This window comes from Urocitellus parryii, chromosome 12 (genome assembly GCF_045843805.1).
Source record: "Urocitellus parryii isolate mUroPar1 chromosome 12, mUroPar1.hap1, whole genome shotgun sequence".
NCBI classification, from domain to species: Eukaryota; Metazoa; Chordata; class Mammalia; order Rodentia; family Sciuridae; genus Urocitellus; species Urocitellus parryii.
The window spans coordinates 53,596,750-53,610,576 of NC_135542.1; the positions used below are offsets into that span (position 1 = coordinate 53,596,750).

Sequence of the window (13,827 nt, forward strand, 5' to 3'; positions counted from 1 at the left end):
CATTTAGCAGAAATAGACCCAATCAATTTATATGAAACACATAAAACTTTCTCATTGGAATTGGCATCTGTTCTTGAATCACAGGAGCATGTGTGGAAATGGACAGTCTGTCACCCTGACTCCTGGGCACATTAGCTGGGCCACAGGTTAATTGGAGAGATGGACCAAATAAAGCTACAGCTCCCTTATGCCAAATCCCGTCGGCCCTCAGAATCGTGGGGCTGGGAATGGGAAGGGACTTGGAGACTGTCTACCTCAAACCTTGACTTTGTGAAAACAGCAATATCTGCCCTTGTCTGTGTTCACATCAGTCCTTCTCACCCCAGGTGCTACTAATCTGCGACTGGAAGGTTCACTGACATGTCCAGGAGGTCATGTGAGGTGGAGTGGCCCCAGGAATGGAGCTTGCTAGTGCAAACCAGCCAGGACCCCCTGCAGAGCTTTGGATCCCTGATCCACTGCTCTTTACAGGATTCTACATATTTTTTCATTGCTTTTCTCCCCACTTTGGCAAGAGATACACACTACACTCTGAAAATGGTGAAGCAAACTGTTACCAGATGATTTAAAGGCAAGGATGTGGTTTTGAAGACAGGACTCCACAGTTGGAACTGTGGGATTGGGTCTCATGTTCACTGAGCTGAAGCCCTTTAGATCTTCCAGTGTAGCATCTGAGCTCCAAGGAGAGGGCAGAGGCGTGTTGGCCCCTGGGGACTGCTTGTCCTCACCTGGGCTTTTCAGGCAGGGAGGTGGCAGGGCATACTTCTACCCCCGCACCTCTAACATCGTCTCTTACCACGAGAGAGGGAGACAGAGATAGAGACAGAGACGGAGACAGGGAGAGAGGGAGAGGTGGTAGTGGGGGCAGGAGAATGAGAGGGAGGGAGGGCGAGAGCCGGCTCTGCAGCCGTGATTGCATTATCCCAACCATTTGGTTAGCGTAATTGCATGTGCAAAGCTGACAAATGTAATTTCCCTGGACTTAATACTTGCCCCATTTTCTCCTTCAGCTTCTTCATCTGATTAGCTAAAGTGACTCAGAGGCTTCCGAGAACCCCTTGTGAAGCACCTGGACAGCCTTTACCCTGACGAGACGCTCCAGTGGCTCAGTCTGCCCCCACTGGCTCCAGGTGAGGGAGTCAGGCTGAATGGCTTGGGGGACATTAGGCGTCTTTAGGGAAATTTGGGAGCTTTGTGAGTAACTGTTTCCCAAAAGGCTCGATTTGGCCTTTGTGTTTCTAGGGGTGGCTCTAACACCTGCCTGGAGGAGAGCAGAAATGCCACCAGCCACCCCTGTTCCAGCTCAGCAGAAACTGACAGCGCTGAACTTTGGAAAGAAAATCTTATTATCTTGTCTCCTCGATTCTTTGTCACAGCGTTGGGAGCTGATTCGTTTACTGATCATGCAGGGGCTCTTATCGGGGACTCTCCTACCTCTTCCCATTTTGGTGTTTATCTCTGACTGGAGACGTTTGTACCTGGCCGTGGTGTAGCTGGGTGAGAGGGTGTGCACTTTGGGTTCCCACCCTGGCCCTGCTCCCTGCCAGCCAAGGGACTCTTAATTCCTTTTCGGCCATTTTCTTTTTCCCTTTGATGGTAACAACAGTAACCATCTCAGGGCCAATGTGGGGACAAGTGGATGCGCAAAGCCACAGTGTAGCCCAGGATCAGGGCCACTCAGTGATGGTTCCTTTTCTTCCCCCACACCAGGCCCTGTCCTTCCGTCCTTCTCTAGGGGACCCTGCCAGGTAGAAACTCTGAGCTAGGTTACAACTGGCACTGAAGGCCCATCCTGTAGGTTCACAGGCTGCTTTCCTCCCCCAGGCCAGAAGCTCCAGAAGGGCAAGTCTGGTCAGCCTTATCCCTGTTGTAGACACACACAGTGCTGGGCACAGGGGAGGTGCTAGGGACATGTTTTTTTTTTTCTGGGTGATTATTACTGAAGAGGTGTGGCCTGGCCCCGGTCTTCAAGAATCCTCCAGGACCCCTCCTTGGCCCTCTTTGTTGGAGGCACATGACTCTAGTTCAATCAATCATCTATGAACACTTTCCTCTTCTAGACTGGGAACTCTTTGAGTTCCACACCTGGGTCACCTTCTGCTCAGCATCTCTGAGCTCAGATCTAGCCACAGAGCAAGTGAGCCAGGACTGCAGGTGGGTCTGGAGAAAGCCAGGGGAGGGTAGGGGTAAGGTGGCTAGTTCCTCCTGACTATGAGGCTGAGTCCAGGGGTTAAGTGGACCTTCCCTGGGAAATTGCCCCCAAAACAGAGACACCCACACCTCCACAGATTTGCAAGAATCTTTAGCAAGATGAAACTAGGGGTTTTAAGTCATGATGGAAGAGATGTCTCCTGCTGCTGAGCACCCAAGCAGCTTTTCCATGGGGCAGTGGGCTCCTGGGAAAGTAGTGGCTCCTTCTTAGGTGTCCCAGAGCCTTCCCAAGGAGCCCTGGGTGGCTGATGAGGCTGCCCAAGGATGTATTTGGCTCAATGTCCTCTTCCATCCAGAAGTGAAGAGATCACTGGTCAGTAGCTACTGCCTGTATCTTGAGGTGGGCTGAGGACTTGGGGTGGAGGTACTTGGTAGGCAAAGCTCGCATTTCAGTGGAAGTCACTCCCACCCCTCAGGCTCCACTCACTTCTAATTCTATTTGGAAGTGGTGGGGAGTCTTCACCACTTTTGAGCCATCTGTGATTTCATTAGCCTGAGTGGCCATTGGGCAGGCCCTTATTGATTAGCCTTTTAGGGACAGTGGGAGTTACGTGGCAATAAAACCCAGACTCAGGCAGGGTGGACGGCTGTGTCTTAAGTGCCAGCTGCAGGTCTGATGGCTGCTGACATCTGAGAACCCAGCTCGAGCCTCCGGCCGCCCACCAGTCAATCAATAGATGTTTCTGGAGCCCTGCTATGTAATCAGTGCTGGTAGTTAGGCCAGAGCAGGGGGTTTGCCGCCATGTTTTCTTTACACACTGGAAAGGAAACTCTGGTCTCTTTCCTAAGTTTATAAAGTTACAAATTTGTAAAAATTTCCTGAATTTATCACAAGGGGGTAGTAGTTGGCCAAAGGCAAACATGTAAATGGATGTGAATTATTGGGATTGAGTGGCAGGAAGGGACACTGGGTGGGAAGGTTGTAGACTGCTTCCCTCAGGTTAGACATTTCCACGAACCATGAGGGCATCTGGAGAAATAGAGAAGTCTGGGCGTTCTGCAGGCTGGGTTCCCCTCTGTGTGGAAGAATGGAAAAGTTTTTCAGGTTCTAGTGGAAGGTGGAGGAGGCAGGAAAGGTCAGAAATAATAGGAAAAGCAACAAACTCTTTCCCGTGGGGTTGGCAGTTGAACTGGATCAGGCAGGAGACAGGGATGGGTGAGGGTCAGTCTTAAGGTAGCTTCTGGGAGGGGGCAGAAAGGAAAGGAGTTCTCCAAAGATAAAACAAAACTGACACTAGTGCATGAGGGAGAATCAGTAAGTTTAGTGGCAAAGCTGTAGTCTCTACCTTATTTTTAATCCTTTGTACTGTATAAGAACTTGACATCATAAGTGGAAATCAGAGATTCATCATGTCTGTTGTCACTGTGATAAACACGTACGTTTCTTAGGAAAGAGAAAGAGAGTGCAGATGGTCTGTGTGCCGGGCAGAGGCTTCCGTAGGTCACTGGTGTCTGAAAAGCCTCACGTGCTCAGACCCTGAGGCCACCCTGGAGGAACCCTGTCACTTTCTGGGATGAGGTCTGTATGGCCTCAGCTTCTCTGGGGTCAGGCTCCCCGCCTCGGATCTCATAACCGCCAGGACCGTCCACTGGGTTTGGAGATAGGAAGAGGGACTGAGAAGGGGCACCTATGGATTTTGGCCAGAGGCTGAAGAGGCCTGTGCCACAAGAGCCCCCGTGACAAGTCCTCTAGCCTGGGGGGCACGGATCAGAAGAGCTCGGTCAGGGATCCAGCTCTGGGGAGGCATCTGGGGCTTTGCTATGGTAGGGTGGCCCACTCTTCTGCAAGAGCCTTGGCCTAGAGATCAACCCTCTTCCCGAAGGGAGGAAATCGGGTGGTCAGGTTTGCTTTCTTCAGTAGATGGAGGTAGTTTTCAAGGAATTGAGTTGAGGAAAGAGGACCCGCTTGGTTCTCCCATCGGTGTGGGGCCTGGGGTTCCCCAGATGTGGAGGAAACTTGTTCCTTCACACAACCTCTGGTGGCTTCCATTGCTCAGGCAATAAGAGAATCACACAGTTTTCTCTTGGGGCCTCCTAACCAAAATGCAGGTGATGTTCCTCTTAAAGGTTGGCCGTATTATTCTTTGACCATAACTCCCCACCCCATCATAGCACGTACCTTTCTTCTGCATTTTGAACAAGAATTTACATTGCTCAGATTTGTGAGCTGAACCCTTACCTGTCGGGTCAAAGGTGGGAGGCTGTTCAGATGTATTTTTCGAGGTTTTCTGGTCCTTGTTTGGGTTTCTCTCAAACAGATTTCTCGATTTGGGTTCTGCGTTCTGTAGTATCTTGTCCTCCCCACTGACTGCAATGAGAAGACCCCATGGAATGAGTTAGATGAGGCTCAATTTCAGGGAGAGAGGTGAGTTCACACTGGGGAAGGGGGAGAGATGATTGGGCTTGGGTTCAGGAGGGTAGTGCAGCCACGGGTCCTTGGGGTTGGGCAGACAGAGGGCTGGGGCCGGGTGAACTCACTGGTGAGGTAGCAGTCCAGGCTGATGGAGATATTGTCAAAAGCCACGGTGGCTCGGGATCCTTGTCCCCACCATGCAACCATCTGCAGCCAGAACCTGTAGTGTCAAGAGGAATGTGTGTGAGAAGAAACCTGGGTCGGGGTGGGGGGCATGCCCTAGAATTATGTCCAGCATTTGTGGCTGGTCGCTGAGCTCGGAATTTCAGTTGAGCAACTTCTCCAACACTGAGCATAACTCTTTCAGAAGGATTGCCGATAGCTGGCGCCTCACCTTAAAACCAATTTGGAGTCTAGGGACTGGGCCCAGGACTCCCTGATAACCAGAAGAGACCTCTTTTGCTTTCTGGGGTTACAGGGGTTAGCAAGTGTGGGTTTGATATTCAGCTGGTACTTACCCATGGGCTAAAGTCATTATTAAAAGATCAAAATACTCTGTGTCAACCTTTAAAGAACACTAGCGCCCCTTGCTCGTCGCTTCAGGCAAGGAGGCTCCTTCCCTGGGGCTGCTGGGTTCTCCCACTGACCAGCAAACAAAGGGTTAATTCCTGGTGGTAGTGGCCTCAGGCATCCTGGGTCTTAGCCAACTGGTTGTTAAATATTAAGTGATTTGGCTAATATTCCTGGGAGTGTTTGTAGCTAACAGAGTGGGTCATAAAGTGTTCATGATGACTCCTTGAGATCATGTTTCTTTCCAGTCTTTTCCTAGCCTTGGAGGGCCAGGTCCTCTGACTGCAGACAGAGAAAGCTTTAGAGTGAAATAAACAGTGAAAAATACCTTTGGTTCATTTATTTCCTGGGAAATTACCCTCCTGGAAGGCTGTCAGCCAACCAGCTCTTTCCTGCTATAAAGTGAAGTTTTTCTGAGAATCCTAAAAACCTTTCTCGCCCTTCAGGAAGTCAATCTAGAATTGCCTGCTGAATAGTGTGAAGTGTATGGCATGGATGTTAAAATATTAAGAGAGGAAAGCCATGCCTGTCAGTTGGTGCCTGGCTGAAGCCTGTAGCCATACAGTGGGATACTATTCTGCAGTAAAAAAAAGAGCGGGCCAGGAGACGCGCTATAAAATAGATGGATCTCAAAAACATTATGCTAAGTTAAAGGAGCCAGAATAAGTTAAAGACCTCATAAAGAACGATTCCATGTACAGGAAGCATCTAGAATAGGCAAATCTACAAAGACAGAAAGCAGATTAGTGGTTGCCTGGGGCTGGGAGTGGGAATGATACTGACTACAAACTAGCACAAGGGCTCTTGTTGGGATGATGGAAATGCTGTAAAACCGGATTGTGGTGCTCTTTGCATTATTCTGTAAGTTTGTTAAAACTCATTGATTTGTACACTAAAAATGGGAGAATATTATGGTGTGCAAATTTTAACTTGATAAAACTGTTAGAAAAGGGGGAAAGGAGAGAGAGAAAGAGGGAGAGAGGGAAAGAGGTGGGGAGAGATAGAGAGAGAGAATCAACAAACTCAGGTAGCATGGGGGGTGGCAAGAGTGGAAAACCAGCACAGGGGTGGGACTGACAGCCTGGAGCCAGCAGAGTAGGGAGGGTTGCAGGAATGACCAGGGTCAGCCTGTTCACGGAGGGAAGAAAAGCACACAGGGAGGAGCAGGAGGGGAAGAGAACGTGTGCTCACACTTATTTGCAGCAAGGGAGTGAAGATGGAGCCAGAAGTTAGCCACAGCAGGGTGGGAAGCCCCCATTATGACCATGATCTGATGACCTCTGGTCACCGTGTAGAAGAGGCAGATGCTGGCTGGGTGATTTCTGGCCAGAGAGCAGTTAGTGCCTCCCATGGAGGAAAGTCCTGGAGTTCACTGTAACTAAATAGTGCATTTGTGATGGATTATTCTTAACGGAACGACTCCATCATTCTGCCTTGGCCTTCATCCATCTTGTGAAATCTGGTCACAATCCTCTTTGTCTGATAGTCAAAATTGGAGAACCCAAGTCTGCTTTGCTTCCAAAGAAGAAATGCCTGAATCTGTTGTATCCCTGGCCAGACACCCTTGTCCCCTTAAGCCATGTTCCCCATGGTGGGGTCTATATGTCCCTCCTCCGTAGGACAGACCAGCAGTGGGACATGGTAGTTGGTTGGGTGTAGAAGGAGGAGTGTCCCATGGAGAAGCCCACAGTCTATTCTGGGACATGGGAGGATGCTGGGCCAGAAAGCACAGGAACCTGTGTGGTGGGCTTCGGGGAAGGGGCACTTACACTGGGCTGGTGAGCTTGGAGGACTTCACAGGGGAGGTGGATTTAAGTTGGCTTTGAAGGAGAGGATTCCAGGATGTGGGTATCAGGAGAATAGAGCATGGTGAGGAGAAGGAATTGTTGCAAGAGAGGTGTCAGCAGGGACAGGGACTGTCCCACTTGGTGTGAGGGGTGTGGATGGAGGTAAGGATGATGAGGTGCTTAGAGGCCAGGCTAAAGAGTCTCTACTGTCATTTCATAAAAGAATGGCGGTGGGGGGTGCATTGCAATTTTCCAACAAACTGTTGCAAAAGCAAAGAGCTCTTTAAGGATAAATATGGTGGGATCACCATGGCAGGATGAGGAAGAATGAAAGGTACAGAGACAAGACAGGGCCAATTGCAAGGTGAGAGGCACTTTTGCGTGTGGGTCTGATACACAGACCTGACACACCTGCATGGAGTTTCTCCATGAGCCTTGGCAAGGGCACAGCCATGATTTCCCCAGGGTTCCACAGGAAACACGGTCTGTGGACAAGTTCTTGGCTTGTGCCTGTGTCACCTTACACAAAGCCCGGCCTGGGAAACTTATCTGGGAACCTAGGGCCCTAATACTGCTGCCTTGTTCTCTTTAAAGCAGATGCAAGCTCTAGGGAATAGGCACTTAAGAGAACAGGCAGTTAAGACTCCTCAGAAGGGGGAGTGGAAAGAAGCGTACTCCTAGGTAGAAGCATCAGGAAGGCAGAGCTGCCTGATGCTCCTGTGCTGAGGTGGGCAAGGGCCCTGCAGCAGCCCACCACTCCTATTTCCACCCAGATCTCCCAATCTGTCATCCACAGATGGAGGGGCCAGGTAGGTACTGATTGCAGTGCAGGAGGACCCGAGGTGCCTGAGCAAGTAAGCGATGTGTGTATGCTTGTGGAGTGGGAGGAGGGAGAAAATCCCTGCTGTCCCCTCCATGGGCCCTTCCGGAAAGCCGCATGTGTCCCCTCTCATCCCTGGTCTCCTGGCTCCTCTCTGTGCCTTCATTCTTTATAACTCAGAGAATTAACTTCTGAAAAGTTCTCTAACTGCCACTGGGCCTCTTAGCATGAATGGTAGGATGCAAGCCAGGGCTGGGATGGTTTGTCAATGGAAGAGTCTCTAAAGTGTCTGTGAGGCAATGGCAGTGACAGCTGCTGTTTAAGAGACTTTGACTGACACTGGGAATGGCGCATATTTTGAGCAAGGAGCTCTCACAACAACCAGAGAAGACTCCATGACAATATGTAATGCGGCCTCTGTCCACCCAGGGGCCACGCTGCCAACCCTTCCCCAGGGTGCCAGGCTCCAGAGGCTCAGGGAAGGGCCAGGTGGGACCAAGGCAGCATGAAGGTGAGACAAAGGTGTGCCATGGCAGGGGTGGGGAGGATAGGGTGAAGTGGAGGCAGTGTGGGAATGGGGTCTGAGTGGCAGGTGAGGGGACAGGGAGGGCACAGGACCAGTCCAGGAGTTCCTTTTCTGTGACTAGCCAAGAGACCAGGTGGCTCAGTCCCACCCAGATTTAGGCTTTTCTGTTTTGAATGGTACCTGGTTTTGTGTTTTCTCCTGAGACTTAGGTGAAGAAGAGGTCCCTCCTGGCTCTGTTTACCCTCTCCCTGCTGGAGATGGGCCAGACTTCCTCAAGACTCTCAGAATCTTTCTGGCTCAAATGCTCTTTACTTTTGAATTCCTCAAAAGGTACAGACACAAAGACATTCTCCAGAGTCAGCTATGGTCTCTGGTCACAGTACTTTAACAGGTGGGATTGAGGGAGACAGCTGAGACGGAGGGAAACTTCTAACATGCTCCTGTGAACCACTCTGGGACTGAAGAAGAACAAGGTGCATGCCAAATCTGCAGGGTCCAGGTGATTCTATGAATGTACACTACTTCCCTGCTTCTAGAGCTTTTGCACTGGTGGGGAAGGAAGCAGAGTCCCCATGGCTAGAAGGGACTTCCCCTTCTTCTGGTGGGCAACCTGGTCAGAGAGGAGGCAGCACTGGGAGTTCCTGCAAGGTTTCCTCCTGCTTCCTCACTGATCTGTGCTAAGAAATGTGACCTGGGAGCCTCCTCTTTCTTTAGTAATGGAGATTTCACTCCCTGCCCCTTCATAGTCCAGACCTGTCCAGCTCTTTCTGTTTCTCCAAAGTAGACACTTCTGATTGCATGGGTTGTTGTTGCTTTTCCTTTTTCTTCTTGCCAAAGGGATTTGGAGCTTGTTGCTAAAACAGGCTTGGCTAGAGATCTTGGTAGGAGCCTGGTTTTGCATAGAGAATGCATCCACTTTGACTCATTCAGCTTTACAGAGAGGCCTGTTGAAAACTGACCCGGGGGATTCTGGGAGGTGGCCATTTGGGCAGTGGGCCAAGTTCTGAGGGGCAGCTTTGGAACTGGGTGCCTCAGAGACTCACCAAGTAGGTCCCTGCCTAGGAAATGTGGATGCTGCTCACACACAGCTCGGAAAAGGCACCATCTCATTCCGGCAACCGACTGTTAATGGACAGTGAATATAGGCCTTATTTGCCACCCATTCAGCCTTAGGGATTAACAAACCTAATTAAGTTCACTTAATGATTTTAAGTAGCTGACAAAAAAAAGGTGTATGTCTGAATGTGGACTGAGGGAATAGCAATGCTTTGGAGAAGGCAGGAAAGAATAACTGGACAGGGTTAAAAACACACAATAGATAGGCACCATGTCTCAGATTCCTCCATTGGCCACTTACTGGCCCTGGAAGGAGGGAGTGTTCTGCATCCCTTTTCGCAGCTGGGGCTCATCTGGGATCTGGCTGCTTAGGATAGAACTGGCAGATACTGCTGAGAAAAAGCGCTTTCTCCAATTTCTCACTGAGCAGTTGATTTGCTTGGCTAAAATCTTCTAAAATGGACTGTCATAAGGCTCAGGGCGCAGTATGCGTTTCTATTAGAATAATGTATGTGATGAAAAATCCCTGCCACCCTCATCCTATTATCTGCATAATTGACTTCAGTTATTGGCTCAAGAGGAGGGGCTGATGGGCAGCCTTGAATTCCTGGGACCAGTCTTGCTTAGGCTCAATGTGGCCAAAGCAGAACATGTGGGTCCTGACTCCACGAGTCTTTGGATCCGGCTTAGTAGAGTGGGCCAGGCCACGGTACAGGTGACACTCAGGAGGTGGGAACATTCCCCATCCAACTCAATTCCACTCTCAGGAGCAATTTGCCACCTCCTGACTTTGTTTCCCTTCTGGGCAATAAGAACAGTGAGGAAACGTCAATACATAGACCTTCCAGGGCTGCCGAAAGCCATGGAGATATTTTACAGTGAGGTCTGTCTTCATAAAGGAGTCCTTCTGGAAATAAGAGAGAAAATGAATTTTCAGTTTGGCTGAGCAGGCATGGAGAGTCCCCCAGACCCTTCCACATTCTCAGTCGAGGCTTTAAAGCATTCGCTTTCTTTGCTCACTTTTGCAGGCTGAGACCAAATGGTCCCAGCTCCTTCATGTGTCCTGACATGTCATCAATTGGAAAAGCCTCCACAAGGAAGGTCCAGACTACAGGGGTGGGTGGAACCCATTTCTAGCAAGTCCCCCTTTTGTTCTTTCAGTCCCTCAATCTGGGCCATGTCAACTGCATTCTAGTGGGGACCCCAGGCTTTAAGGGGCAAAGCAAGAAGAAGGCAGGCCTTGCTTTCTGGAGCCCTAGCCAGCAGGGGAAGTGCCTGGGCACAAAAATACCTGACCCACACGCTTGACTGTGCCAATCCCTGTGGGTGTAGGCAAATAGAGAGAGAGAGAGAGGGAGATGGCAAGAGAAGAAGAGGAAGGAGAAAGCAGGGGTGGGGGATGGGGAGATACAGAGGGAGCATCATTGGATCTGGCAGGTTATATTCATTTTGTGAAGCAGCAGATTGTGAAGTAGCAGTAGTAGAGGCTCAGGCCTCTCCCTTCCTGGGCCATTTGCTGCCATTCCTTGAAGAACCATCCAACTTGTTCAATATCATCTAGACTCATACATAGTCTACACTGTTAGTGAAGAAAAAGAAGCTCCTTGGGACAACCCGGGCTGTGGAGAACTATCTAGACCTAGAAGGCCCCACATCTATTCTTCTCAGAGACTCAGGACTCACAGACATTTCCTACACTAGCTTCTTCTCAGGACTCACAGACATTTCCTACACTAGCTTCTTCTCTGCCTCTGTCTCTGTGCTGGCTTGTGGCTTGGAGGGCTGAAATGATACCAGAGATGGTGGCCCTAACAGGGAGGAGACCTACAAAAATGGTGGTGGCTAGATTTCTTCTCTTCTGACAAAAAACATCTTTTTGAGTAGTCTTTTTTAGTAACCTTTTCTGCTTGTTGGGGTTGGGGGTGCCGAGTGCCAAAAAGTAGAGGAGAGAGAATATGGGACTGAATACTTGGTGGACCTCTGTGACCTGGACAAGTCACTATCTGGGTGCCATCTTGGTTTTAAAAAACCTGTGTAACATGGTATGTTCATGGTGGAAGTCTTTATTCAGCATGAGATTCGACTTCATTGTTCCTATTTCAAATTATATTTTTATTAGAAACCTTTGCTTCCACAGGCAGCAAATTTGTAACATTTTTCAAATTACGTATATTCTTCTTTGTCTTAGAGCAAAGGTTATTTGAGCCCCCATCATGAGTAAGACACTTGTGGCTGAAGATAGGAGTATAGAGATGTGTAAGTCATGGACCTTGCCCTTGAAGGTTCCATCAGACCTGCAACTCATACTATCCACCGACTGGGAGATTTTTGAAATTCCCTTTAGTTCTACTCCTCAAAATTCAATGCAATATTATTCACATTGAATCTCGGTAGTGAGAGAGAAGTCAAGAAGGACTTTGAAGAACAGAATATTTAGGAGACTGGCAGAGCTGTGGACAGAAGTATCACTCTGGGTATGCTGGTTGGGGCCATGCTGAAGGTGTGGGTGGGATGCCAATCAGGCAGTTTGAAACCTAGGTATATGCCTCAGATGGAAATGAAAATGAGTGAATCATCTACATGGACGTGAGGGTGGAAGCTGTGTTGGGGAGGCTCTGGGGGACAGCTCATGTAGAATTAGATTCTGCTTTGGCTTCAAATATCAGAAGATCAATTATCCACCAGTTTCAGACTTTGTGCCTAGTGGGAGTCAGGGCTGAGAACACAGAGCTACATTTTCCAGAAGCATTTAGAATTAAGAAAAACATATGCAACTGTTGATTTGTAACCCAGCTGTGGACATTACCAGGAAAATTTGATCAGGTCTGTCTGAACATGGGTTATTCTAAAGGGGTTCACTTAGTGCCATTTTGAGCGACTGCCTCTTAAACCAGGCTCATGGGTCTGATCTGTCTCACTGCTTTGCACTCTTGATTGTGGAAACTTAGCAATCAAAAGCAACAGCTTGTCCCAAACGTCACAGTAAATCAGTGTTAGAAATAGGATTTAAAGCTCAGAATTGCTAATCTACTCCTTGCTCCAATGATCTGGGCTATTTTCTGAGAAAGAAACAGGGCCAGATCCTTCTAGAGTTATGAATGCTTGATTTGTACATATCAATGCTTGGTTGCACATTGCATGCTGCGCCACTGGCCACATCTCTTCCCTTCTTCTCAGACAGCTGAACCAAAACTGTTCTGAGCCAATGGAGCCACTTGGAAGGCAGCAGGTGGGGCTTCCACCTGCTTCGTTCTTCCCCCTTTTTGAGTTTCACTTTGAGGGCCCATTATTTCACATTTAGTCCCTCACAAGAGCCAGGGGTCTCCATGCTTTAGTAACCCCACTCTTCAGCCCATCTCTGGGTTTAAAAATGTGCAAAGCACTTGGTTCAAGATCCACATCCACTGACTTCCAAGAGGACGACCTGCGGTTCTCTGATACAACCTAGTTGTTATTCTTGAACTTGTAGAAAACATTCCTGTCTCTAAGCCTCTGCTTGCCATGATGGCCTTTCTGGAAAGTCCTTGGTCCTTTTCCCCTTTCCCTAATTCCTAATTTTTCTTGAGGACTGGCTTATTAGTCTATCTTCCCCTCCCCCCACCCCATGAGGGTTCTTTGGACTGCTCTGCAATTGGGAGGTCACTGTACCATCTGAACACCCGCCATGCTCTGTAGGACCCTGCACAGTGCTGGTGTATGACTGTTAGCCTCCTAATGATGTGCCCTGTGCTCTCAGCATCCTTTAGGTCCAAGAAGCTGCTTTCACACTCATTTCTACCCTCTCTTGATGGGGGTTTATTATACTTTTGCCAACAGCGTGACAGCCAATGACACCTCTCCATATACTTCTTGATTCCCTGTCTTGCCCACAAGAGATCTGGATCTGTTATTTTATGCAAGTGGCTTTCAAATGTGGTTACATATCAAACCAAATGTGGTTGTCCAGCATGTGATCTACTGAATCAGAATCTCTGTGTATGGGGCCCAGATCTCTGGTGGTGGGAGAGGAAGAGAGTTTTCCAGCTCACCATAATGTTCAGTTAAGTTTGTGAACCATGGCCCTAGGCTGATTTGCTAGTTTTAAGACTTTTCAAAAGTTCTTTTCTCCTGTTTATTTATTTATTTTGTTTTTAGACAAGAAAAATTCAGTGAGAAAAATTCCGGGGTGATTTCTGCCAGAAAATAAGATTTTTGCCGCATCATAAAATTTGGGGAATGAAACATTCATACCAAAGAATAGATCCTGGAATTGATTTCAGCCTTGAATTATGAGGCTTTGTGGAGAAGAAGCTTGATCAATGCTCAGAGTTGCTAAATGAGGAAGCAGTATTCTCATGTAATACTGATAGATGCCCACAGATGGGAGCTGTATCCTTGGCTTATTCCATGACACAACATCTCATTTCTTCTTTTTTTTTTTTTTGAATCTAACCCACTTCTCTGAGCACACAGCTAGACTACATTTCCCAGCATCCCTTGCAGTATGTGTGAGCATGTGCTTGAA

The 13,827-nt window shown here is 48.6% G+C and overlaps 1 protein-coding gene across 1 annotated transcript in view; it reads right to left on the reverse strand.

Moving 5' to 3' along the window:
• Positions 1 to 13,827, reverse strand: part of Alk (ALK receptor tyrosine kinase) — a 647,158-nt gene that overhangs the window by 67,164 nt on the left and 566,167 nt on the right. Inside the window, exons 10-11 of the mRNA XM_026390638.2 lie at positions 4,690 to 4,784; positions 4,391 to 4,519 (exon numbers count right to left, since the gene is read on the reverse strand). Coding sequence (XP_026246423.2) covers positions 4,391 to 4,519; positions 4,690 to 4,784 — 224 coding nt within the window. The remainder of the gene's footprint in view (positions 1 to 4,390; positions 4,520 to 4,689; positions 4,785 to 13,827) is intronic.